We start from the raw sequence: 26534 nt of genomic DNA, 5'->3' as shown, positions 1-26534 counted from the left end.
CCAGGCCTTTCTGAAATCATCCTGTTGGTCATTTCTTACAGAACAGTAATATTCCATAATTTTCATATACCACAATTTATTCAGCCATTCTCCAACTGATGGACATCCATTCAGTTTCCAGTTTCTAGCCACTACAAAAAGGGCTGCCACAAACATTCGTGCACATACAGGTCCCTTTCCCTTCTTTATAATCTCTTTGGGATATAATCCCAGTAGTAACACTGCTGGATCAAAGGGTATGCACAGTTTGATAACTTTTTGAGCATAGTTCCAAACTACTCTCCAAAATGGTTGGATTCGTTCACAACTCCACCAACAATGCATCAATGTCCCAGTTTTCCCGCATCCCCTCCAACAATCATCATTATTTTTTCCTGTCATCTTAGCCAATCTGACAGGTGTGTAGTGGTATCTTAGAGTTGTCTTAATTTGCATTTCTCTGATTAATAATGACTTGGAGCATCTTTTCATATGACTAGAAATAGTTTCAATTTCTTCATCTGAGAATTGTCTGTTCATATCCTTTGACCATTTTTCAATTGGAGAATGGCTTGATTTTTTATAAATTAGAGTTAATTCTCTATATATTTTGGAAATGAGGCCTTTATCAGAACCTTTGACTGTAAAAATATTTTCCCAGTTTATTGCTTCCCTCAAATTCATTTTCTAAGAGAAGTTGTGTTGGAGTTCCCCTTGATGTCAAAAGGAAAGGGTGCTGGGCCCTGTTATCAGTGGTAACTTCCCCTAGTCTGGGCACTTAGGGGTTACAGAGGGCTGAGATGTTTTCTGAAATGGTCCTGGCCAACGTATGGTCACCTGTGAGACCACTATCAATCTGGTTTTTAGTGTTTCTTGTTTGTTTGTCTGTCTTGCTGAGACAATTGGAGGTAAGGGACTTGCCCAGGGACACAGCTAGGAAGTGTTAAGTATCTGATGTCACATTGGAACTCGGGTCCTCTTGACTTTAAGGCTGGTGCTTTTCCCACTGCGCCACCTAGCTGCCTCCTTTAGTGGTTATTGAAGAACAGAAAGTAAAAGGCTCAGGGCTTCAGGGAAAGAAGAGGCTCCTGTGGCAAATTTATGAGAAGTCACATTAGATGGGCAGACTTAGATGGATTACAATTTACATTTTTGGCTATGATAAGATCACAAATTTATTTGAATTTTTAATGTATATGGATGAGAAAAATGTATATGTGTGGTGACTGAATAGTGACTGACAATAAAACAGAAAAATAAAGAGTAAAATAATCTACAGATCCCCTGAGAGGGAAAAAAAGGGGAGGAGGAATCAAGACTAGAAGTTGGGTCAATCAGCTCCTAACAACAATCACCAGAGTGGTAACACAGATCAAAGATAGTTTGATTATTCTGGGATTGTGATGGAAGTGGGAAACTTTTGTATGCAAAAGACTTTTAAGATGTAGGCATCTACAATTATAGGACTGAGATTTTGCATGTGGCATAGTGAGACATAAAAAGATCAGAAGACAAAAGGCATAAAAAGTTAAGATTCAAAGGAATGGGAGAAAGTGAAGGATAAAGATCAGAATAGGAAGTGAGAAGGATATATGAAGAGGGAAATGAATGCTAAAGATGGAAGAGAAAATGAGAATTTAAATAGAGTAAGAGAAGGAAAGATAAAGAAAGGAGGAAGAGATGATTTAGAGACAGGAAAAGGACAGAAATGGAAAAGGAAAAGCTTTAGGCTAAGAGATATCAAAAAAGAGGGAAAAAGAAATAGGATAGAAGATGGAGGAGAGAGAAGAGAATTTAAAATAGTGAGATGGAAATGGAAAGGGTGATGGAAAATCATACTGCAGGGGTCCTCAAACTACAGCCCGGGGGCCAGATTCGGCAGCTGAGGACGTTTATCCCCTTCACTCAGGGCTATGAAGTTTCTTTATTTAAAGGCCCACAAAACAAAGTTTTTGTTTTTACTATAGTCTGGCCCTCCAACAGTCTGAGGGTCAGTGAACTGGCCCCCTGTTTAAAAAGTTTGAGGACCCCTGATAGGAACTAGTAATATTGGAGTAACTTTTGATGTATTCTTTTTCCATGTCATATATCCACTCAGTTGACAGGTTCTCTTGATTCTATCTTTAAAATCTCTTTACTTTCCTATCTGTCCTTTCCTCTCTATACCACACTCTATCATATGTTTTTGCTTAGATTGTTATATTATAGCCTTATAATAATAAATCTACATTTGATGTACCACTACAATCAGATCATTCATTTTAAAAATAGCTTTTTGTTTCCAAAATACATGCAAAGATAGTTTTCAACATTCACTCTTGCAAAACCTTGTGTTCCAAAATTTTCCCCCTCCATTCCTCACAACCCTCTCCCCTAGACAGCAAGTAATCCAATATGTTAAACATGTGCAATTCTTCTATCCATATTTCTACATTTATCATGCTGCACAAGAAAAATCAGATCAAAAAGGAAAAAAAATGAGAAAGAAAACACAAACAATAAAAAAGTGAAAATACTATGCTGTGATCCACATTTAGTCCCCACAGTCCCCTTATTTTTTTCTTAGTGTTTTTCTTTCTTTCTTTCTTTTCTTTTTTTTTTTTTTTTTTTGGTTAAAGCTTTTTATTTACAGAACATATGCATGGGTAATTTTTCCAATATTGACCCTTGCAAAATCTTTTGTTCCAAATTTTCCCCTCCTTCCCCCAACCCCTCCCCTAGCTGGCAGGTAGTCCAATACATTTTAAATCTGTTAAAATACATGTTAAATTCAATATATTTATAAAATTACCTTGCTACACAAGAAAAATCAGATCAAGAAGGGAGAAAAAAAAAAACTGAGGAAGAAAACAAATTCAAGCAAATAACAGAGTGAGTGAGAATGCTATGTTGTGTTCCACACTCTATTCCCATGGTTCTCTCTCTGAGTGTAGAAAGCTTTCTTCATCACTAAACAAGTGGAACTGAATGAATCATCTCATTGTTGAAGAGAGCCACATCCATCAGAAGTGATAATTGGATAGTCTTGTTGCTATGTATGATCTCCTGGTTCTGCTCATTTCACTTCCCATCAGTTCAGATAAGTCTCTCCAGGCCTCTCTGAAATCATCTTGCTGGTTGTTTCTTACAGAACAATCATATTCCAAAGCATTCATATTCCATAATTTATTCAGCCAATTTCTGATTAATGGGAAATTGAGTAATTTTCAGTTTCTTGCCACTACAAAGAACACTGCCACAAACATTTTTGCACATGTGTTTCCCTCTAAGATCTCTTTAGGATATAATCCCAGTAGAAACACTGCTGGATCAAAGGATCACAGTTAGATAACTTTTTGAGCATAGTTCCAAATTGCTCTCCAGAATAGTTGGATCCATTCACAATTCCACTAACAATGTGTTAGTGTCCCAGTTTTCCCACATCCCCTCCAATATTCATCATTATCTTTTCCTGTCATCTTAGCTAATCTGACAAGTGTGTAGTGCTGTCTCAGAGTTGTTTTAATTTGCATTTCTCTGATCAATAGTGATTGGTATAGTCCCCTTTCTGGATTTAGATGGCTCTCTTTATCACAAATCTATTGTAATTGGTCTGAACCACCTCAATGTTGAAAAGAGCCACATTCATCAGAGGTGATCACCATATAATCTTCTTGTTGCCATGTATAATGTTCTCTTGGTTCTATGCACTTCATTCAGCATGTATCTCCAGGTCTTTCTGAAATCATCCTGCTGATCATTTCTTATATCATTTCTTATATTCCATAACATCCATATACCATAATTTATTCAGCCATTTCCCAATTGATGGGCATTTCCTGTTTCCAGTTCCTACTACAAAAAGGGCTGCTATACACATTTTTACACCTGTGGGACCTTTTCTCTTTTTAATGATCTCTTTGGGACACAGACTCGATAGAGATACTGCTGGATCAAAGAATATGCACAGTTTGCAGATCATTCTTTCATACCCCAAAAGTTAGATGATTCTTCACTGAACGAGGAATAAAACAAACTCATCTTGACTTTGAAGTTCCTCAACAACAACCTTTACACTCTTCTTTTTACATTTGATGTCCCTTATAGTATATTTTCCCCATTGCCTAAATGAACTTTCATCATAAGGAAGTTGTTCAATTTGAAGAGATGTCTATGGCACAGCTCAGAATTCATACCTCTAGTGAAGTTTTTTTAGTTAGAAATTCCTCAAATTTCTCAGAAGATTTTATCTAGACCTTTCACTCATTTATGGTATTTTTCTCATCATAATTATGTTGATGCCCCTCTATTTAATTAGATTATAATTTCCTTGAGAGCATGTCTGTTTCATATTTATCTTTTTTATCTCCAGCAATGTGCTTAGGCACTTAATAGGTACACGTTGAATTGAAAATGAAATGAGAAGAGAGTAATGAGGAAAACAGGTATAAAAGGAAAGGAGACAGATGAGAGAGAAGGGAAGAAAAAGGAAAAGAGTGAGATTTTTAGAAAGTGAGGATAGGAAGAAATCTGGAGAGATATAAGATATGTAGATTAAGGAAACAATGGAAACAAGAAAAATAAACAATATAAAGGAGATTGAGATAGAGAAAGAATAAGCATTGGCATGATAATGGGGAAACAGAAGGAGAGAGTTTTTGGGGGAAAGCTAAATAGAGAATATAAAAGGAGAGTGATGGAATGAGATAAGAAATGAAGAGGAAAGAAGTGAAGCAAAACATGAAGATATAGAGAATTGAAGAGAGCTACAGGACAGAAAGAAATGAACAAGAGACTGGGAAAGATGAAAGGAAAAAGATGGAGAGAGGGAGAGAAATATGAAATGGGATAGAAATGCAGATAGGGAAAGAAGTCAGGAAAAGATGAGGGACACAGAAAGATTGATAGGAAGAGGGGGGAAGCTGATGAGAGATCAAAAAAAATAAAGGAGGGAGAGTTAGAGCTAATGAACTCTTTATAAATGTGATAAATTATTATAAATACAGCAACACTGGGAGATGGAAACAATCTACATGGCAGAAGTCAAGGTATGATGAAGTCCAGAAATAGGAATAAATATTTGGCAGAAGAAATTGTCATGGGGTAAAAATTGAAAGAAGAGGATGAAAGGGAGCACAATCATAATTTGTTATGCTCTATTGTGCTTAATTGTGAGCAAAGGACTGTTATAAGGTACTAAGAGCTCTAAAAGGTAGAAACTCAAAGAGACCATGTAGTCATGGATTGTTATGTGTCTTATGAAAAGTCACACAGGTAGTAATGAGCAGAGATAGGATTTGAACCCGTCAGAGGCCATGCCTGCTTTTGCCACCAAGGCTCCAAGCCTTCCCCTTCCAAGCAAATTTGAGGTAAAACACGGTCCCTTCATATAATACAGAGCTTACACTAGGTAGGGGATAAGATGTGAGCATACTTATATAAGCATACTACACTTAAGAGCTTTTATATAATCAGTTATCATATATTTGCTGTTACAAAAAGTCTGAGAGACAAGAGACAAAAATGCAGTGGTTTAGAACAGATTTACTTGCACTAGGAAGAAGTGGTTCACCTAAACCCATCTGTGTCTCCACAGGGTGGCACTAGGGACACCTGTGTCCAGGGACAATTTGCTTGGGTGCGGCTAAATTAAGAGCCAAATGACTGGGAGGGAGGAGAGGAGGAAAAGGAAAAGAAACGGTGTGTAGAGGGACTTCAGGTGACTCAGAGGGAAAGTGGAAAGGAAAACCTTAGGTGACAAAAAGTCTTAGACCTCCCTTCCCTGAGGAATCTCAGAGACCTTCAGGCCGTCCCCCCTTTCAGAAGCAAGTTCCCTTCAGAACTTCCAGGTCAGAGGTAGCAGATCCCAGGGTTCCAGACTCTGTACTCCACTGTCTTACCTGTGCAGGTGTGTGTATGGGGGACTTCCGGTCTAGATGACTGTCCCTTTCTGTGACGTCAAGTCACCTTCTCCAGTCCCTCCTGGCCACGCCCCTGTCCCTTGCCCCTTCCATTCCACCCCACCCCCCAGGGTCGTATAAACAGGTGCTCAAGCTACACCTGTCCCCATCCCCGGGAGAGTTTAGCTGCCATTCTGAACTGGATTGTAGTCTGGCAGCACTTGGAACTGACGGAAGGCTGGGGCAGCTGTGAGAACAGCGCTTTTGGGGGCTTTCTTACTGGCAGGGTGACCTGAAATAACTACTCCAGTCGGAAGCTTTTAGAGACCCAGGGAGCAACCCCTTCGTGTTGGCCCGATAGGTTTGCACACCTTTTGTTTGGGTAGAGTTAGTTGCAGCTCTAGAGAGCCCTAGAGGTCCCTAAAAACCAGGCATGGGCTTTGGGGCGTTTTGTCTTCTATCTTAGAGTACCTTCCCTTTTGTCTGACTCTGGGGTGAGGTGGGGGGGGTAGAGGAGCGGCGACCTCCTTTCTTTGTCTGCAGGTCTCTTCTCTCTAACTTCCCTGCTCACCTAGAGCAGAGCTCTCAGAGAGAAGCCCCTTCTGTTTACTGTAGGGTGTTCAAAAGAAGAAAATAATTAGAAAATTGTAAAGGCTGACCATAGAAGTAGTTTTTCAGGGTTTTCTCAGAAAACACCACCAACTGGGGGGTGAATTGTATTTTTTGTAGAGTTGCTCCAAAGATTTTTTTTTGTTGTTTATTTGTAGGATCGGTTGTTTTTATTTTTGTTTTTGGGAGGATGGCAAACTCAGGTCTTCAGCTGTTGGGGTTCACCATGGCAGCTCTGGGGTGGGTGGGATTGATAGCCTGCACGGCGCTCCCTCAGTGGCAGATCAGCTCCTATGCTGGGGACAACATCATTACTGCCCAGGCGGTGTACAAGGGGCTATGGATGGAATGCATCAGCCAGAGTACGGGCCTCATCAGCTGCAAGATGTACGACTCAGTCCTCGCTCTACCTGGTGAGGCTGGGGAGCACTGTTGCTTGGGTCCTGATGGTGGGAGGGAAGGGTGGGAAGTGAAGGAGTTGGGGGTGACGATGGGGGCAATCTAAACTCCTGGAGGGAAAGCCACTGTGGGAAAAGTTTACAAGTTTAGAGACTAAAGACTCAAACTGAAGTGTCTGGTTGAGGGAGGAGTTGGAGGGAAGCTGGCATGAATATGGAGGCAAATGGCCGAGGTGAGGAGGGAAGAAAGCTGAGGCTGGTGGGGATTGGGGGCATCTCAGGTGAATGGGCCTGGGAGGAAAGGGTTGAAAGATCTCATATTGAAGGAGGGACGAAATTACGCTTGTTTACCAAAGCAGAAGTGTAATGTTCTCTACAGAGCTCTCACTTCCGATTTCTCTCCTTCCCTGGTCTTCATCCTGCCCCATTTGCTATAAAACTCAAGTTCGACATCTTTATAACTCCTTACCCACCTACTTCTAGTGCCTTTAATTTCTACCATTTTCTCTTGCACTAAGATTGACCTTAGAAGCCACCGAGAAGAGAGGGACCTGAAAATAAAAGGATAAGGGTAGTTTAAAATGTGGACGTTTGGGCCCTGAAGGGATTCTGTTCCTTTGCGCTTGAGCCTGGGTGGGAGCTCAACACCGCAGGGTAAGGAACCTGATGTCTCAGCCTAATAAGGACATCGGAAGAACTAGAAAGCAACGGGAATATTGGAGGCCCGGAATGCCCGAGTCTTTGAGAGTCAGAGCCTGCAGCCTGTGGCCTCTAATCTTATCTCACCGATTAGCTATAGTAACAAGCACCTGAGGTTACAGATAGTGGGGCCAGAGGGAGGTCAAAAGGGTGGGGCTCAATACACAGAGTCCGGCCAGACTGGGCTTGGGGTCTTTGGAGGGGCTTGCTCTGCTCCCCCGTCAGTTTCATCGAAACTTGGGCGCCCCGGGCGTAGTCCAGGAGCTGAGGTGAGGCTCCTCGGGCGGGGCTGGGACTAAACAGGAAGGCTCAGGTGCGGGAGGAGGGGGCAGGAATTGCAGAGAGGAAGGAACAGGTTACTACTGGCTGGAGACCAGGAAAAGAGTTGTGGAGAAGAGGTTGCAGGACTGAATACGTGAACAAAATTGGAATCTGGGATTGGATGAGGATCCAGATATCGAAGTTAGGGATGAAGATTAGGTCTGCGGGAGAGCTGAAAGATATTCTAAAGGTACATAGATCAATGAGAGGAGAATTTAGAAGGCTAGGCTGTTCATTATGGAGAAAATTGGAATATCTCGATTTGGCGAGGAAATGGGTGCCTCTGGCCTCCTAAGCTAATTTTTCTACTCAGTAAGACCTCTTCCTTGGGTGTAATAAGGTCCAATAGCGAATCCAAGAAATAGAATTACAAGTATAACAGATCTTGCCCTTGAATAATTTACACTAGGAACCTTACTTAGGTAGCTACTTTGAGGAAAATTGTAAGCACTATGTAAACTAAAAATGTGAACTATTAATTATAGCCCAACATCGAGAAGGCATGAACACAGTTTAAGTTATACAATGGAGAATGTGTGCCAATAATAAGCAGCTGCTGAAAAGGCGTGGTATATAGCCTTGGTAGATATAATTTCCTCACCTCCAGGAATTCTCTCTATAAATAAAATCACAGGTCTGGTCCCTTCCCCTAAGCAAGCCAATGACAATAAACCTTCCTTTTGTTAGCTTCCATACAGGCCACCCGGGCCTTAATGGTTGTCTCCCTGGTTGTGGGCTTTCTGGCCATGATGATAGCTGCCATGGGCATGAAGTGTACACGATGTGGAGGTGATGACAAGGTGAAGAAAGCTCGAATTGCTATGACAGGCGGTATTGTCTTCATTGTGGCTGGTGAGCAGTTGTCTCCTTCCCCTTACTCATAGTTTCCCCTCCCTGAAGCCCACCTCCCCTCTCCTAAGCCTGCTAACAGTCTAGTAGTATTGCTCTAGACATGGAACTTATAAATTCTAAATATTTGTAGTGAGGTTCATAGAACCTCTGAATCCATCATTCCTTTCCTAATTAGGTCTTGCTGCCCTTATTGCTTGTTCCTGGTATGGACACCAGATTGTAACAGATTTTTATAATCCATTGGTCCCTATGAATACTAAGTAAGTATTGGACTCCATCTGGGTACCTAGGGTCACAAATGGGAATAGGAATTCATGGGAATGTTGCAGGAAGAATGATGGAGTGGTTAGGGCTTTTAGGCCAAATAACTGGGTACTTTTGATCATAATCCTTTCTGCCTCTCTCCACAGGTTTGAATTTGGCTCTGCCATTTTTATTGGCTGGGCTGGCTCTGCCCTAGTTTTATTGGGGGGTGCCCTCCTCTCTTGCTCGTGCCCAGGTAGTGAAGGCAAAGCAGGGTACCGGTCCCCACGGTCCTATCCCAAGCCCAGTTCTGCTAAGGAGTATGTCTGAAAGAGCTGAGTTTCCTATGTATCTCCCCTCACTCCAGCCCACCAAGGTCAGGGCTCTGAAATATAATTCAAGACAGGAAGGAATGAGGAGGAAACCAGAAGAGAAATCTGAGCCAGTGGGGAAGGAGGGCAGAGTTCTCCAAGCCCTTCCATCTACAAATGATTTAATCTACCAAAGGCCAGGGGAATGGGAAAGGGAATATGGGAAGAAAAGGGTAAGAACTGTTCTTTTTGTATAATAATAAAGAAGTTTGTTTTGGATCTTGCCTATTTTCCACTGGGGCTGGCCAGCTAATAATACCTGCCCTTGCTCATTTCACCTCTATTCAGCCTTTACTGTTCTTTCCCCTAAGGTATTCAGCCTCTGTTCCAATCTGAAGTTCCATACCTATTGCTTGCTTAATTCTTATATTGACTCTTTCCTAAATTTTCCTGGATTAATTTGGACTCATTTCCAAAACCATTCCTCAACCCATGGCTCTCCTATCTCATTCTTCGCAAAGGTTTAAAAGGTTTAGCTCTCTCCAGTATACAGTCTCATTGTCTAGCTTTCTGTAAAAAAGCCTTTTTTTTTTTTTTTGGGGGGGGAGGGGGGAATCGGAAGGGATATGAAATTTCTCATTACTTGTATGCAGCCCATCATACTTCTCTCTCTAGGGAGGAGTTCCCCTACTGAAAAAGGTCAGTGATATCTGAGGAAAAAAAAAATGTAGACAGTAAAAAGGTATCAGAAAGGACATCTTCCAGTCCTAACAAATCCTATGCAAATTATCAGGCAGATGCTAACATAAGTCTCATCATACACAATTTGCCTTCATTCAGTTGGACCTACTGGGCCCCAAAAGGAGAGAAAAACAATTTGATTGGTATGAATAGAATCTGTCATTCCACTCTGAGTACAAGTGATGGAATGAGGGAGATTCTAATCATTATACCCACAATCCCTTCTCTTAAACCTAGTATTTTAGTTATTTCCTAGAGTTTCTGGTTAGAATTCCTTCAGACTTCCTTGTAAGTGGTAGGAATGAAGAAAAGTCCCACCTTAAATAGAATAACATTTGTGCACAAAGAGTATGCTTTCCTTTAGTCATTGGTTATCACTGCTCGTTAAGAATGCATCTCTCCTTTTTTTCTAATTGAGAAGTTACTCTCTTGATTAATAGTGAAGTTGAATGTAATGAAAAATAAAATTTATTTTTAATTATTTATAGTAACAACTTCAGCTTCATCATTTTCTAATATAGAATGCCTTACTTCAAAGAGACCCCAGTCCCTTTCCAGCCACAACTACTTAAAGATACTATATAATGTATGTTGTGAGTCATTTCAAGGGCAATTTTAACTAAATTACTTTGATTTACACACTGATTTTAGAACCTACAAGTTGAAGTATGACTACACTATATAGCTGCAGCTTGTAGTCAAGGTTAGTCAGGATTCCATCATTCACCAGCATCATCAGATATCCAGGTCACTGACTGATTCTTCCTGGTAGTCATCAGAATTAAGACCCATAAAATATATGTATTTAAGATCAGTGGAAGAGACAAAGATAGTTGCCTAAGGAGAAAAAAGAAAACTGTTAGAATGAAAATATAGTCAAGGCTTTACACAGTGTACTGCTCCAGGGCTATTCTTTTGAGTCCCTTCATCTGGTGGTACTTGTAATATTGTTATGGGTATGTCTTATTTCTGCAACACGAAGGGAGGAGGAATGGTGGTTTTGGTAAAGCTTTTTTCTCCTAGTGGCCGCATAATGAAACAAGTATTTAATAAATACCTGTCAGTCATCAAATGCCACTCTACCTGGAGCTTTCTAAAAAGATGGTATTAAGTGTTTTGTTGTTACTGTGTTTTTTCCCCCCCCAAGTACCTAGCCCAGGTTGTGTTCCAAAAGTTCTATGGTGATAGGAGTGGGAGTGGGCATCCCTGGGCATCTGAGGAGCCACTCCCCAAACATGTCTTTAGCTAGGGAAGGACTTTAGCCTCTTTAGAGGCTGAGAGGTTAATCAGTAACTTTTATTTTAGGCAACTAGATGATTTCAATGGAGAGAGCTGGACTTGGAATCAGGAAGATCTGAGTTCAAAGTCAGCCTCAGATACTTACTAGCAGTGAGATCCTGAAAAAGTCTCTCAACCTCAGTTTGCTTTTTTGTAAAATGGAGACCATAATATTACCTACCTTATAGAGTTATTGTGAAGATCAAATTAGCTAATATATGTAAAAAATTCTGCAAAATCTATAAGTACTATAATGCTAGCAGTTTTACTCTAACACTTGAGACACAGATATCTATTCCTAATATCCTCAGTGTTATTTCCTAGTTCCAATTCTTAAGGAGCATTACTTTTCCAAACTGAATTGGAAAGGCAGAGCGCCAAGATATCCCAGGCTTTCCTTTTTTTCTGGGATAGGCAGAGATTAAAGGTCAAATCTCATGGATTCCACACTTATGGGAACAGAGTATGATGAGAAATTGCCTCATCCTTTAATCTTCCCACCCTCAAATTCTTTCAGTTCTCCTAGGATATCATCCCTTACCTCTTCAATCATTGGACAATGCTTTTTAAAGCTCTCCATCAATTACATGAACTTGCAGAAACTGGATACATCCTATAGTCTTGGGGGTGAGAAGCTTCTTCAGTAGGACTGGGAATTCCTATACTGAAATTGGGCAGGATGGAGAGCTAATGATTCTAAATGAAAAGTATGAGAAAGCAAAGGATTAGAAGGGAAGAGAAGGACTTAGGAAAAAAATATGGCTACCAGAACAGTTCCACCTCTGCCCCCATGCTTTCTCAAATTCACTATATGATTTTTACCACTTCTTCCTCATTCTTTATTCCTAATCCTAACAAACAATAGATTGCTCTTCATCCCCATCTCCCAAACACCACCTGCTTTATCTTCCTTTTTCTTGTATTATTCTAAATATATATTCCTTCTGCAGACTCGTCCTTCAATTCTCTTTTTGATAAAGAGCTGACCAGTAAACTATTGCTCTCCTGATTTGTCCAAAGGCCCACCTTTATCTTGCCATTTCAAACTAGGCCAGAATATTCAAGGCACCCAAGAGACCTAACTCATGCATGTCCTCATGTAGCAGTTGTACCACAAAAACTTAGCATATTCTGGAGAAAGATGGGGAAAAGGCAAACAGGATATGAGTGAACTGAGGATAATATTAAGAGCAGGTTAGGATAGCACAGAAAAACAGGATGGACCAGAAGCTAAGAAGAAGAAACAAAGAAGCAACAAAGGAATATAAAAGGCCTGTTGCAGGCCTGGAAGAGGAATCCTTTTCAAGCATATTTTTATTTATTTCATTAAACAATTTACATTTGAATTTTTATTTAATGTTTCAAAAAATGTTGAGTTTAAAATTTTCTTCTTCCTTCCTATTCCTTATCCACAGTCTGAGAAGGCAAGATACGATATCAATTACATGGGTGAAGTGATGCAAAACATAAAGAGGGAGGGAACTTGTTCCTGGCAGGCTGATTTGGGATGAAGTATGAACAGATTTCTTGCCAAAATGAGTATGAGGTTCCCATGGCCCACTACAGAATCTGAAAGAGAAAAGAAGCTTTAGGGAGCAAGAAACATCTGGCTAATCAAGTCCAAAGCAAGGATGCAGAGGTTAGATTACAGACTCAAAAAAATTTTCTCAAAATTTCAAGGTCTCACTTCCTGCCCACCACAAATGGGTCTCTGAAAACATTGCAAAGAAAGGAAAAATAGAAAAGAACAAAAACCCTTAAATTCTGAACTTAAACACTCAAGAGCACCACTATAAAAGAACACAACAGAAACCCCAAATTCTATACATTATTTAAATTCTGTATTTTATTTTCAAAATCCTGTGTTTTTTTCCCCCCCTAAACTTTTTTTCTGTACTTTTCTGTGTATTTTAAAAGTTGCCCTCTCTTGCAACTATTGCTAACTTCTACCTGCCCTCAAAGCCAACAAATAAGCAAAAGTAAGCAAAATGAATATCAACACAATGGCCATGTCAAAAAACACATGCCTGTACCTTGTGTCCGTCACCTGTCAGGAACTGGGCAAAATATGCCTTAAGTTTCTCTAGGTATGGTGGATCACTGCTTTAATCAGAATTCTTAAGGATTTCAAAGTTTTCTTTATAATCCTCTGTTTTTATAATGCTCATTCATTCTGAATTAGTTGATAATACCCACGATTAAATGATAGCATCTCTTTCATAATTTCTACAATGAACTAACATTCTCTTTTATTTTATACATCACAATTTGATCAGTTAATCCTAAGCAGTAATTTAAAATATTACCTTACAGTCTAATTCTTATATTTATAAATAAATACAGCAATGAAAATTATATGTGGTATTTATTATTTCAATAGGAAAAAAAAGAGATCAGGTGGGCTGCAGGCATCTTCATGAAAACGGGAGCATGCAAAGATGAGATTTGAATAGGAATTCCAGCATGATCAAAGGAAGAGAAATAGGAAGAAAGGGTCAGAGAAGGGAAAGTGCATTTAGTAAACATCTACTACATATCAAGAAGGCCTGGGCTAAGTACTTTACAAATATCTCATTTGATTTTCACAACAACCCTATGAAGTGCTATTATTGTCCTTTTACACCTTTGGGGAAACCGAAGCATATAGGAATGGGAACACTGCAATGAAAAGAATACTAAAATGAATGAAATGGAGGGTACATGCCAGGAAGCCATAAAAAGTGAAGCCAATTATGTGGGGGTCAAGAGCTTGAACTTGTTTAATAAGGGCAAATCTACAGTTTGGTAGAATGTGGCTTTGGTGAACAGCTTTTTTTCCTCCCCCATTTATTTGTCTTGGGGTGCCAGTTAGATAGATCATATCTGTTATTACTGCCTTCCTACTTATATGAATTTGATTTTTTCCAAATCCTCTTTCAATGAATGAAGGAGGGGCACTACTCCAACTTATGTATTGCTTTTTCTCTCCCGGGCTGTTGGTCTTTGAATGCCTCTTCTTACCATTACTCAGCCCAGAAACTGAACGGAACCTACTTCCCTCTTCAAAAAGGTGGGATGTCAAGAGAGCTCCTTAAAGTAGAAGGCTAAAAGACCCAAAGCGCTTGAGTGCTCAGTTGAGTAGAAAGGATACTTTGATCCTCACTAAGGATTACTTCTAAAGCAGGCGGTGGCGCTCCCATGCAAACTCTAGTATCAAGATCGTGAAGATTCGGGGACAGGGGGTATATTTGCGATAGGTTCAGCTCCAGTCAAATTCACACACCCAAACGAGAGCTCTCCTAACGCTCCAATACCAAAGCCTATTTCTAAGCCGTGCCTCTCAAACCGAGGTCAGTGCTGGAAACCATGCAGAGCCCCCGAAGTCCCACACCTCCTACCTTCCTCATTGTTCTTTCATCTGTACCATGACCTCTGAGAAAGCCCAGGGCGTCGTTGGCCCGGAGCAACTGTAGCATCTTTGTGCATTACTTGGCTTCCTTCCAGCTACTAGTCGCATGTTGATGGCGTCAGGGAACTCGGCTCTTGGTATGGGCCGACTGATCCTTCCTTCCTCGGTTCCAAAGGCCCCTCTGAACATCATTGTGACGTCACCGGTCAGCTTCGGCAACGCAGGCGGCGCCCAGGCAAGACTGACAACCTGATCTTTTGATTCTTTTCTAGAAATATGAAATGGGATTTGGCGTGGGGAGGGACTCAAGAATTAAAATTCAAGGGTGCGGGGAAATACTTGGAAGGAGTCTCCGAGCCTACCCCTAGGTGCCCACGAAAGGAAGTTATTACTGGAAGGAGTACAAGCAAACGTAAAGACACAGAGAGGAGTTGCCTGACTTTGGACCACACTGCTTTTCTTTGAGCGGGGGAGGGGTGCATCTCAGTAGGTCACGCGGAAGGGCGTGAAAAACCGTTGGGGGCAGTTGAGGTTAGAGGGTGGGAGGAGGGGCGGCGCGTGCGCATCGCACTACTATATGCTAAAAAGCAAAGATCCAGGCCACAGCCTGAGGATACGTCACTCTTCTAGTCCCGCGCGCTTCTCTGATTTCCGGCTCAGAAGAAGTCGGGGGTGGAGGTAGAAGAGAAACCAATCCCCTTCCACCAAGATCCAACCTGACTGTTCCTTTCCGGGGAGTGATTTAGTAGCTTCATTCTGGAGCTTGCGCAGTATAACCGGATGGGAGGCGATGAGTCCGAATGTAGCCTCTACCACCATTGCTGAATGTGGGTGGGTCGCCGGAAGTGATGTCAGAAGAGGAGGAGGAAAGGGGGAGAGGGAGGACTCTAGGCGGTAAAATGGCGCCTGTCAGGCTGGGGGATGTGGCGGCAGAGGCAGCGGCCCTGCTTCCGAGCGGTTAAGGCATCCCCCGAGTGTGGGGGGGGGGAGACCAGCTTTAGGCTTGCGCCTCATATTTCGTGGCTCCCCCTCCCCTCTTTTCGCACTCTCTCTTTCCTCATTCCCAGCTTCGCGCGCCCCGCTCTCCCAGCCCTTCCCTTCCTCCCGCCGGCTTTCCTGCACTCAACCACCTAGTGCGCCTGCGCCGCGGGCTTCCCTCTTCCCTTCCCCCTCCCCCCCAATCTGCCCCCTTCCCTCGGTCCAAGGACCCTACTCTAAAATATCTGCTCTCCATTTAGCCCGTATCTTCCCTCCTTCTTTCAGAGTGCGCCTCCCGCGAGTCCTTAAGGACTTGCCACATCTTTCCCTTACTTCTTTGGAGACATTTTCTCCCCTTTGGGGAGGACTTCTTTGAGCTGCATACCCACCGTGTTCTAGTAGCTTGTTAGTGCTTAAACCCTATACCTTTCCCCTCCCAACTGCGGGAGGGGGAAGGGGAGGCACTGCCCCCTGGGGGCCTGGCTGAGCCGGGCCCCGGGGCCCCCAGGGCCGTCAGGGCCAGGGGCGTCGGGATGATGAGGACTCAATGTCTCCTGGGTCTGCGCACCTTCGTGGCCTTTGCTGCCAAGCTCTGGAGCTTCTGCCTGTACCTTCTGCGGAGACAGGTCCGAACGGTGAGACTGGGGTGTCAGGAAGCCGGCTGGAGCTCTTCTCCCCTCTCCTTCCCTCCTCCCTTCCCCCTCCCCCGCTGGATTTTGGGAGGAACGAGAGAAGCAATCCGGAGTAATTGGTGGGCTATTTTCGTTGGGTCTAGGACAGGAGTTGGGTAAGCATGTACATGGTAAGATGGCCTGCTGGGGGAAACCTCCACCCTTGAACTGGTTGAGACTTTTCTTTAGTAGGGCAGAGATCTTTGAAGGAAGGAGACTTCATGGGGAGCCTTGTTGACAAGGCCCTGAAATTTAAGGGGTGAACTTGTTGATAGGAGATATTTTACAAACTGTTTTTGAAGAATTTTTACCTAGTTTTACCTAGTGATCTGGGTTGGTGGAGGGACTCTTCTGGGGAAATTTTTTTGTATACGAAGGACTCCCAGAGTTTTGACTAACCTTTTGTAACAAGAATTGTCACGTTTGCAAAGGGGAGGAGCCGTTGAGTTAGAATTGAAGGAGACCTTGGTGTTTAGGCAAAAATAAGAGGGTAAAGAGAATATACAGTAGGAGTTCTTGTCAGAGACTTCATTCAACCTTTAGGAAAAGTTTGAGGTATGGAGGCATGTGTAGTATGACATTTTGGTGAATCTTCTGGATAGTAGTTTTCCCCATCTATAAATCTTAGTTGGATTGAATGATACTTTGAATTGGATGTCCACTTGGTGAGATATGAGAGGGAGAGAGACAGAGGGGAAGAGGGAGGGAGGAAAGGGGGGGAGGGAGAGAGTGTATGAGAGGGGTGTGTGTGTGTGGGGGGGTGTGTGTGTAGAGTTTTTTACTCCAATTTTTTTTCCTCCATAGGACAAATAGCCTTTTGTAAGGGAGAATTTAGGAGTACACAAGCTTCTGGTGTAGAAGAGTATAAATTGTCCCCACAACTTTTTAGTGAAATTCCAAGTAAAACAGAGATTTTGCCCCATCTATGAGAGAAAGATCTGGATTTTAGGGAGTATTGACCCCTTCAGTTAGAGGCCATGGGCTTCATTTTTGACTTATTCTTTTTTCTCTACCATTATACTTAAGGAAAGTGAGAACCTGAGCCCTTGAACCTAGGGAAAGCTAGGCTATGGGAAAGAAAAGGGATAAGGAAGAATTTGAGTCTGGGAGAATTAGTAGCTCTGACATTTAATAGCTTTATAACTCCCAAACAAATCAGTTTCTCCATTCTGAAAATAGGGTACAGTATACTATTGTGAAGAAAGTTATTTTCAGACAGATGCTATATAAATGTGAACTATTACTTTCACTATTAGATTTGTCTTTCTGCTTGACCTTGCCTTACATCCTCTTCTTTCCAAATTCATGCTTCATTATATCCTAGGGTATAGGAGGAGAAAATCTGGTCTTGGTAGTGGGATTGGGGACCTCCAAAATGATCATCTCTATTGGTCTAAATCCCAGAGCTAAGCTAGACTATTTCCTATTTTCAGGTAGCTCCCATTCTCTTTCTCTTGGCTGCAGCTTGGAATATTTCCCTACATATGCATAAATACATACCTTACATCGCATAAACAGTTTTCTGTTTTCCAGATCAGGCCCTGCCTTGAGGTGGAGAAAACAGAGAAGGGGAGATTTCATGGAAGTGGGGAGATAAGACATTTGGATTTCTAGAAAATAGCTTTGTGTCAAGAAGTCTAGGTTCCTAGTAGTAGTAAGATCTTGGGTTCAGTAAATGAGGACATCAATCCAAAGGGACTTTGGGTTTAAATAGAGTGGAATATCCAAGCTTCTCCAGTAGAACCCCCCAGAGGTGGGTTCAAATTCCACCTCAAGATTCAAGTTTTATATTAGTTATGTGAGGCAAATAATTTAATCCCTCTGAGCCTTAGTCTTCCTATCTATTAAGTGAGGGGACTGGTCTTTTTAGTTCTATATCTGGTACATGAGGAATTAGAATTATTCTGAGCCAGGGGGAGGGAGAAAAAAAAATTAATGCTTTGGGCTTTCTGATAACCAGTCAAATCTGCCTAAAAAGTTGGGGCTTTGAGTAATTAGACTGAGTACCTAGAGAGACTTGCTTTGAGGGCCAAGGTCCTGTGTAACCCATGACTGCTAGTGATGATGGAAGTGGACAGGTGGCTGGTTAAAATAGGCTTCCTGGCCCTTGGCCTGAAGAACTTAACTGACCTGACAATCTCTGAATATACTTAGGCCCAGGTGAGATTGACCCTTCAATCTCCAATCAGATCCCAGACCCCCATTCCCCTTCAGAAACCCAGGAGTTTCTCCCAATTTCTTTTCCTCAGAAGAATAGTCATTCCAATTGACTCTATTCAGGAATCAGAGACCCAGATATCTGGAGCTCATTTCAGTTTTTGATGTCAATATTAAGAATTGCTATAAAATACCTTTGGGATAATGAGGGCTAGGATAGAACTTTGTGGGTGCCTGACTTTTATAGGAAAAAAGTTTCCTCTAGTAAAAAGTCCTAATACTTCCCTCTTGCTTCTAGATAATTCAGTATCAGACTGTTCGATATGACATCCTTCCTCTATCCCCTGTGTCCCGAAACCGGCTTGGTGAGTACCTGGACCTTGGGAAACAATTGAAGGCTAAAAGTGAGAGTAGGATGGATGGAACCTGAAGATCAGCTACTAGTAAATATCTTGGAGAAGCTAAAAGGCCCTGGAACAAGGGTCTTATCTTTTTTCCCTCCCTCTGCTTCTAGGCCAGGTAAAGCGAAAGATACTAGTGCTGGATTTGGATGAAACTCTTATTCACTCCCACCATGATGGGGTTCTGAGGCCTACAGTTCGACCAGGAACACCTCCTGACTTCATTCTCAAGGTCTGAGGGTGAATGGGATGGATGTATATGCCACTACTTTGCCCTCTTCTTTCTGTGTCCCCATTACCTTTTACTCTTCATCTCCTCTGGGGTTTTCTGTTCCCTGCACCTTGGGACTGGGATAAGCCTGGTGGGGCAAAAGTCTCTCCAGGGAAGGGATGATAGTAGGGCTTCCCCCCAGCCCCTCCTTGTCCCCCCCACAGGTCGTAATAGACAAACATCCTGTCCGTTTTTTTGTACATAAGAGGCCCCATGTGGACTTCTTCTTAGAAGTGGTAAGTTTGGGGTAGGGGATTGGGGGGATGGGTGTTTAGAAAAAAAAGTTTCAGAATCAAAATATAGAGGCTATAAATGATTGGGATTATTCAGTGTTGAGATTGGGGGAGGGGGAGAGGGAGGATAGAGATTAATTATATTAGGAGTCTTGGAAGTAGAGCAATATAGTAGTGATGGGAATTAGCAGGGTGGTATTATTGTGGTCTTATTCAACGTTAGCTGTTGCCATGGGCTTATATTTTTGAGCCTTCTGTCCTTACCCTTTGAATCTGGGAGCAGTATATATTGACCCAAAGATATAATCAGGATTATGAGTTTGGTAGCTGGTTTATAGAGATGTGAGCCTCTCAATCTGTGATAGCTTTCCATTTCCTTCCCCTTCAGGTGAGCCAGTGGTATGAGCTGGTTGTATTTACAGCAAGCATGGAGATTTACGGTTCAGCTGTGGCTGACAAGTTGGACAATAGCCGGAGCATACTTAAGAGACGATACTACAGACAGGTGAGGGACCCGAGTTCTCTAGTTTTTGAAGAAAATAGGGCTTGGGAACCCAGATGTTAATTTCCTGAGTAAGCGGGTAGGTGGAGCAGACATCAGGCTAGGAGGTAACATAGATAACAGAACCCCTTTCTCTAAGTATATGGGCTAGGGAGGTGACTTCCATTCCCTTTTCCCTTTTCCTCTTTCCCTTCCCCTCTCCCCATTCCTTGCCAGGTTCTCAATTAATGTGAGAACAATAAGAAATCTGGACAGGTTGGGATTTGAGGAACCAGCCCCAGAGGGGGGTCTGTCTCTTCTTAGCTAATGCCCTTGTCTACACCACCTCCCAGCACTGCACTTTGGAGTTGGGCAGCTACATCAAGGACCTCTCTGTGGTCCACAGTGACCTTTCCAGCATTGTGATCCTGGATAACTCCCCAGGAGCATATAGGAGCCATCCAGGTAGGAGGGTTGAGGGAAGCCTAGAAAATGGCCAGGGGAGGTGTGGTGGGTGCTTTATTCAGTCACTGATTGACTTGGGTGTGACCTCTATAAAATGGGGATACTCATCCCTTCGAACTCTTCTTCACACCACTGTTCTTCAGACCACTGTTGTAGGAATAAATCATGTAAAAGTACTTTGGGAGAGAGGCTTTTGTTTTTAAACTTTGATCAATCAGAAGTCCTAATTTATTGATAGCTTTTGCTTTTAAATACAGTATATAGTCTTTGAAAGTTTTTAAGTCAAATTGTTCTAAATGCAATCGAGGGGGGCACTTTTAAAAAGAATACTGTGACATTCTTTTGTAAACTAAATTCTCTTTCCCAAATTTCTTTTACAAAGCTTGATTATTTATTCTTTTTTTTTTTAACTGAGGCAATTGGGGTTAAGTGACTTGCCCAGGGTCACACAGCTAGGAAATGTTAAGTGTCTGAGATCAAATTTGAACTCAGGTCCTCCTGATTTCAGGGCTGGTGCTCTATCCACTGAACCACCTAGCTGCCCCACAAAGCTTGATTTTCAAATGTTGCAATTAAATTTTAATAGATAATTGTTCTGTAGCTTTCTTTGCTCACATCAAACAGCTATAAAATATAGCTAATTTTTGTATGGGGGAATAAAGGATGTTCAAGAAAGAAGCATTTTGAAGGACCACTTGAGTTGGAATATTAGCTCTTTGTTCAAATATTTAGTTACCCATAACAAATATGGGCATTTAAAAGGATTGCACACACTTAACCTATATCAGATTATTTGCTGTCTCAGGGAAGGGAGATGTAAAGGAGAAAAATTTAGAACACAAAAGTTTTACCAAAATGTTGAAAACTATCTTTACATGTATTTGGAAAATAACAATACTATTAAAAAAACAACAACCGAAAACTTAAATATATACTTGTCAACTTTGAGTAGATTACTTAAACTTTCTGAGCCCTTTTCCTTATTTGTAAAATAAAGCTGACAATAATGCATTGCATTACATAATACAGGATTGTTGTAAGGCAGGTAAAATTTGATAAGTTATCTTTAGAAACTTGCTCATTTCTATTTTCTTGATCCCTACCTTCCAGACAATGCCATCCCAATCAAGTCCTGGTTTAGTGACCCCAGTGACACAGCACTCCTCAACCTGCTCCCTATGCTGGATGCTCTCAGGTGAGAAGGCCAGGGTTGGATACTTGGGTTTGGGTACTGGAGAGGTGTAGTAGAATGAATGCTAGACCTAGAGTAAGGAAGACCTGGTTTTCAGGCCCACTTCTGACACTTCTAGCTGTGTGACTATCCCTTAACCTGCCATCTATAAAATGGGATTAATATCTGTAGTATTACTTCCATCACAGGATTGTTCTGTCATGATCAAATGAGATAATTTCTGTAAAGTGCTTTGTAGATCTTAACACTCTATAAAATGTCTTTTGTTAATTTTGTTGTTATATTCTTGAGGAAATTAGGGGCTGGAGGAAAAGGAGACCTAGGGATCCTGGATCCTTTGTCAAGTGGGTGAATGTTTATCCCCTACTATTCCCTTCTTCCCCTACCCCAGGTTTACTGCCGACGTCCGCTCTGTGCTGAGCCGAAACCTTCACCAACATCGGCTCTGGTGACAGCTACTCCCCCACCCCCATCCCCCCACGCACACAAATGGAGCGGGGGAAGGGAGGGAGAGCCCTTGGGCTGCTTGTTCCATCCCTAGCCCATTTCTGAGGACTGCCTGGCCTGGGCCATCTACACTCCACTTGGAGGCCAGATGGACATACAAGCCCAGATACTGAAACAGCCTCACCATGTTCACACACTCCCTGGAAACTCCAGGTTGGGATACAGACTGTGGCCTGGGAGGGCCAAAACAGCCCCCATGTCAGGGGTGAAAGACTGGTCAGAGGTAGGGAGAGACTGACCTGGGAGGGTCAGACAGATGCTAAATCAGCTCTGTTGTGATTTGATTTTTTTAAAAACTTGTAAAAAACAGATCTAATTCTTCACTGCTACTCTGAGGGGTGGGTTTGGCAGGGGAACAGGGCTTCGTCCAGCCCACTGATTGCTGCCCTCCTCAACATCTTACCAACCAACTCTTCCTCTCTTCCCCTTTCCATTTCCCACTTCTGCCTCTTCCCAACCAAGGTCTCCTATCACCATTGAACCCTGTATTATAACTGAAATTGAAAGTGCCCAGATCTTGAGAATTGGGGAAAGAGGATGGGTGGGCCACTGGGAAGGGGTATTTATTGCCTCATCCTCCCCTGCTTTAGGGAGAGGAAATAGAGTTTTGGTGAAGGCTAGTGGACAGGAGCCATGAAAGGGACGTTTTGCCTAGTGGTAGATGATTGTCTGAGGGAGCCCTACGCTGCATCTGCATGGGAATAGAGGCTGGTCAGAAGTGGTAGAGAATAGAGTGGTTGTTTACAAACGCCCCCGTTTGGGCCTAAGAGAAGGGGTCAGCATACAGATTCCGGGCGGAGCTACCGTGACAGGCTCCTCGGTTCTTTGGCCCTTATTGGCTCTCTTCTGCATCAGCTCTACACCGGATCTACTTCCACTTCCTTGTCACATGACGTCTTTCCCTCCCCTCCCCCACGCTATTTTTATGACGCTTCACGTATCACTAAATCCTGTGTTGACGTAGTTAGCATCCCTCCCTTATTCTACCTTTTGGGACCTTAGTGCTCCGCCTTTTCCAAGGTTATGCGCTGTTTGCACTCCTAGGTGCCTTTATGGTTTCCGACCTCCAGCTCCCTTTCCCACCTTGGCACTATTTTGATGTCAGCAAAATCCCCTGCGTAGCAGCACGCTTCGTGAATCCGCTCGTCGTAACTGTCTCCATTTCCTTTCGGGATCCCTAGTGGTTAAAAAGTCTGCATCTGCTCACATCCCCCCATGGCGTCTGAAATCTGAAATATAGTGTGAGTCGCCTTCACCGTGCGCATCGGGACAGCGAATCCGTTGCCGTAATTTCGTAAATCCGTTCCGAAGCGGTTACTCCAGTGGCGTAAGAGGGAGGCGAGGTGGGCGGTTCTTGCGCCCGCCGCGTAGAAGGCCCCGCCCCCCCTGCGCCGTTGGCGTATTCAGGGTGACTGGGAGGCTCCCAGTGGGGCTGGGGGAAGCGGGGCGGAGTTGGTGAATAGGGAAGTGGCGCAGGTCGCAGAGATCGCTCCGCCGAGTGAGTTCACCCGCCCGGCCGTCCGTCTCCGTCGCCGCCGTCCCCCGCCCCGGCCCCGTCCGCCCCTCCCCTCCCCCGCTCCCCTCAGCCCATCCCGGCCCAGTCCCTAGGAGGATGAAGTTCGTTTACAAGGAGGAGCACCCGTTCGAGAAGCGCCGCTCTGAAGGCGAGAAGATCCGCAAGAAGTATCCCGACCGGGTCCCGGTGAGGCGGGGCGCGGCTGGGCAGGGCTGACGTTATATTCTCCGCGGCGTAGACAGGCTTTGCATGTCTGCGTGCGGCCAAAGGCGAGGCGCCACGCAACTGCGAGGGTGCCTAGAATTGCACAGGGTTTGGGCTGTGGGAGGCCTAAGGCTGCGGGGGCCTTCCCAGGTTGGGAAGGGAATTCCCCCATCTGTGGAGACAGCTTTGGAGTGCGGGGGAGGGGAGGTGGTGGTGGTGTTAGCTTGGGGGTGTGGTTTAGGAGGCGAAAAAGAGATCGGAGGGACAGAACCGAATTTCTACGAAGAGGAGCTAGATATTAGGGAATCTGGAAGACGAAGTTCCCGAGTCTCAGTTGGTGCTAGTATATGTGTTGAGATCCTTAACTTATTTCACACAAACTTCAGGGTTCTAGGATGGGCTGATGAAGTGAGAATAGGAATGCCAGGACATTTGTTCATAAAGCTATACTTTCTCCATTCTAAAGACAAATTATTCTAGAGAAGGTCTAGGTTCTAATAGGTTCACCACAAGAGTTCCTGTCGAGGATTATTGGCTATTGGACACCACCTGGAATACAGAATTTCAGCGTTAAAAGGGACTTCTCTCAGTCCAACTTATACTAACAAATATGATTTGGAATTTAACATTTATTATTTCTGGCAATTGGTCATGTAGCTCTTGCTCCTTCAAAGGAAGAGTCATTAACTACAATCCACTTTTAGGGGATACCAATTACTGGGAAGCTTACCGAAAAAAATGAGGTCAGGGTCCTTCTGTGTAGTGAGGGAAGGAAAGATGGGAGAGGAAAGGCTGGCTGGACCTGGAGGGGACAGTGATACTACTCTAACAGCCTTATTATAATAGACTTATGTGCCCTCTTCCTCCAGGTGATTGTGGAGAAGGCTCCTAAGGCCCGGATAGGTGACCTGGACAAGAAGAAATACCTGGTGCCTTCTGATCTCACAGGTTGGAACTACTGAATAAGTTGATCCTTAGTGGTGGCACTGGTGGGTGGGGAGGTGGTTACAGACTGGAATAAATTCCAATGGGAGGCACAAGGTAGGCTTTTACATTCTATGAGCCCCTGAGGTCTTACTCTGATCTCTAATGTGACTTTAGTTTTCTACCACCCCTCCCAACATTCCTTATAGTTGGTCAGTTCTACTTCTTGATCCGGAAGCGAATTCACCTCCGAGCTGAGGATGCCCTATTTTTCTTTGTCAACAATGTCATTCCACCCACCAGCGCCACCATGGGTCAGCTTTACCAGGTATAATATATAGGTGGGGGAGGGGAGTTAGTGGGTGAAAAACTCTGAAAGGGTTTTTTTTTTTTATCATCTCCTTTCGCAGATGATAAAATTGCAGACAAAGTACTGGCAGTGGTTGAGCTTCCCACTCAACTCTTGCCTTAATCTTCTCTACATTAATAGAAAATTTTAGTTTGATTGCTAAAAAGGTGGCCAAAGAGAGGTTAATTCAGTCCAGGCTGGGGACAGTCATTAGCTGTTCCTTTTCTGAGTCCTATGGCTCAGCAACTATTAGTAGATATAATTCTTATCAATTTTCTAAACCTGGGATGTATGGGTCTCTAAGGAACTGGACATATTAATGGATCGTGTTTATCTACATGCCAATACTGTATCCCTACTCTTAGGAACATCATGAAGAAGACTTCTTTCTGTACATTGCCTACAGCGACGAAAGTGTCTATGGTCTGTGAAGCTGCCTGCTGCCCCTGGGTGGGGGGGCCCTTCTCTAAGAAGAGTGAGGGTTCCCCTCTCTCTTCCCCTCCTTCTCCCCTACCTACCCCATTCTCCTCAGTTTCTTCCCCCTGCTGGAAGACAAACACCATCACCTCTTGTCAGGACCTGCAATTTGCAATGTTTAATACTCTCTTTCCTTCAGCCCATTCTGGCCGGGTTTGGGGAGGGCAAGGGTAGGGGAGACCCCTCAATGTCTCTATTTTCTTTTTTTCTCCCTTGGACCTAAACCTTTTTCTGCCCCTTCCTATCCCCCCCTCCCTCTCCTCCAATCTTTTCTTGGTTGTCAATTCCCTTTTTCTCTTTGTCTCACTGATTGTTTCGGTTTCTGTTCCTTCCCAGACTTCCCAAGGGACGTCGGTTCCTACAATTCCTCCTCTCTCCTCCACTTCCATCATCTTCCCTCCCACGGGATCGGGGTGGAGGGGTGGGAATGGGCAGGGGGTGGAGAAGATCAATAAAGAAACCACCAACTTAACTACCTTGTTTCCTGCCCTTTTTCTGCTCTTCGTCGTGGGGCCCATAAAGGTTGAAATGGGACTGTCTTTACCTGCTCCCTTCCCTTAGGCTCGTCACAGTGGGAAGGATCGATTCCTCTCCCTTGGAATTAGTTCGGAGACAACATTGTCACATCTACATTTAACACAAATAGTGTTAGACTATCCCATTGTACGAGAAGGGACGGACCCTTGCCTGACTAAGGGGGAAAATCACTAACCCAAGCTAAGACAGTGATCATGTCTCCCTGCAGTCCCGGCTTCCGCCTGATTGGAAGCGCCCTTGAGAAGTGGAGAAGTAGCAGAGAGGCGGTAAGGTGGCCGGAAGCTACGATTCTCCCTTCCTTTCTTTTTACGATCCCGCCCAGCCTACAGTTCCCGGCAGCCCGTGCGGTCATTCCCCACCTCCCACCGCCACCCCTTAGCTCCTTTCCCCGCCAGTGGAGGGGACGAGAAAGCTGTGCGCCTGCGCATAGACTAGGACTGCTGGGAATTGTAGTAACGCTGGTCTTCGCTGTC

General features: G+C 43.5%; 3 protein-coding genes and 1 long non-coding RNA gene across 11 annotated transcripts; 3 read left to right on the top strand and 1 right to left on the bottom strand.

Annotated features, from left to right (window-relative positions):
• Positions 1-5975: 5975 nt before the first annotated feature.
• CLDN7 (claudin 7) lies at positions 5976-9568 on the top strand. Its single transcript, XM_003768779.3, has 5 exons — positions 5976-6219; positions 6626-6880; positions 8573-8737; positions 8913-8997; positions 9148-9568. Exons 2-5 carry the CDS (start codon positions 6658-6660, stop codon positions 9308-9310), a joined length of 636 nt encoding a protein of 211 aa, XP_003768827.1. The 5' UTR covers positions 5976-6219; positions 6626-6657; the 3' UTR covers positions 9311-9568.
• Positions 9569-12606: 3038 nt separating this feature from the next.
• On the bottom strand, positions 12607-15537 carry LOC100929930. Of its 3 annotated transcripts, none has more exons than XR_004233748.1 (3): positions 15415-15537; positions 14688-14966; positions 12607-12879 (listed from the first exon to the last, which is right to left on the bottom strand). It is a non-coding gene; the product is annotated as an uncharacterized LOC100929930 (long non-coding RNA). The 3 variants fall into 3 exon arrangements; XR_004233749.1 differs by lacking the exon at positions 15415-15537 and adding an exon at positions 15061-15373; XR_001121030.3 differs by lacking the exon at positions 15415-15537 and having other exon boundaries at positions 14688-15362.
• On the top strand, positions 14779-23324 carry CTDNEP1 (CTD nuclear envelope phosphatase 1). 5 transcript variants are annotated; one of them, XM_023502757.2, is made up of 9 exons: positions 14779-14933; positions 18803-18869; positions 19019-19137; positions 19341-19412; positions 19798-19914; positions 20244-20355; positions 21466-21550; positions 21939-21995; positions 23236-23324. In XM_023502757.2, the coding sequence occupies exons 1-9, from the start codon at positions 14805-14807 to the stop codon at positions 23240-23242; spliced, it is 765 nt and encodes a 254-aa protein (XP_023358525.2). In that variant the 5' UTR covers positions 14779-14804; the 3' UTR covers positions 23243-23324. The 5 variants fall into 5 exon arrangements, with proteins under 5 accessions (XP_023358525.2, XP_031821265.1, XP_031821266.1 ...); XM_031965406.1 differs by lacking the exon at positions 14779-14933 and adding an exon at positions 15509-15529; XM_031965404.1 differs by lacking the exon at positions 14779-14933 and adding an exon at positions 15590-16311.
• GABARAP (GABA type A receptor-associated protein) lies at positions 22591-25996 on the top strand. Of its 2 annotated transcripts, none has more exons than XM_012548756.3 (5): positions 22591-23756; positions 24644-24722; positions 24908-25026; positions 25413-25470; positions 25861-25996. In XM_012548756.3, the coding sequence occupies exons 1-5, from the start codon at positions 23667-23669 to the stop codon at positions 25977-25979; spliced, it is 465 nt and encodes a 154-aa protein (XP_012404210.1). In that variant the 5' UTR covers positions 22591-23666; the 3' UTR covers positions 25980-25996. The 2 variants fall into 2 exon arrangements, with proteins under 2 accessions (XP_012404210.1, XP_031821267.1); XM_031965407.1 differs by having other exon boundaries at positions 25413-25522; positions 25861-25984.
• The last annotated feature ends 538 nt before the right edge of the window (positions 25997-26534 follow it).

Source organism: Sarcophilus harrisii, chromosome 4, assembly GCF_902635505.1.
Source record: "Sarcophilus harrisii chromosome 4, mSarHar1.11, whole genome shotgun sequence".
NCBI lineage: Eukaryota > Metazoa > Chordata > Mammalia > Dasyuromorphia > Dasyuridae > Sarcophilus > Sarcophilus harrisii.
The sequence above is the reverse complement of the archived record's forward strand: the minus strand, read 5'-3'. Positions and strand labels throughout refer to the sequence as shown.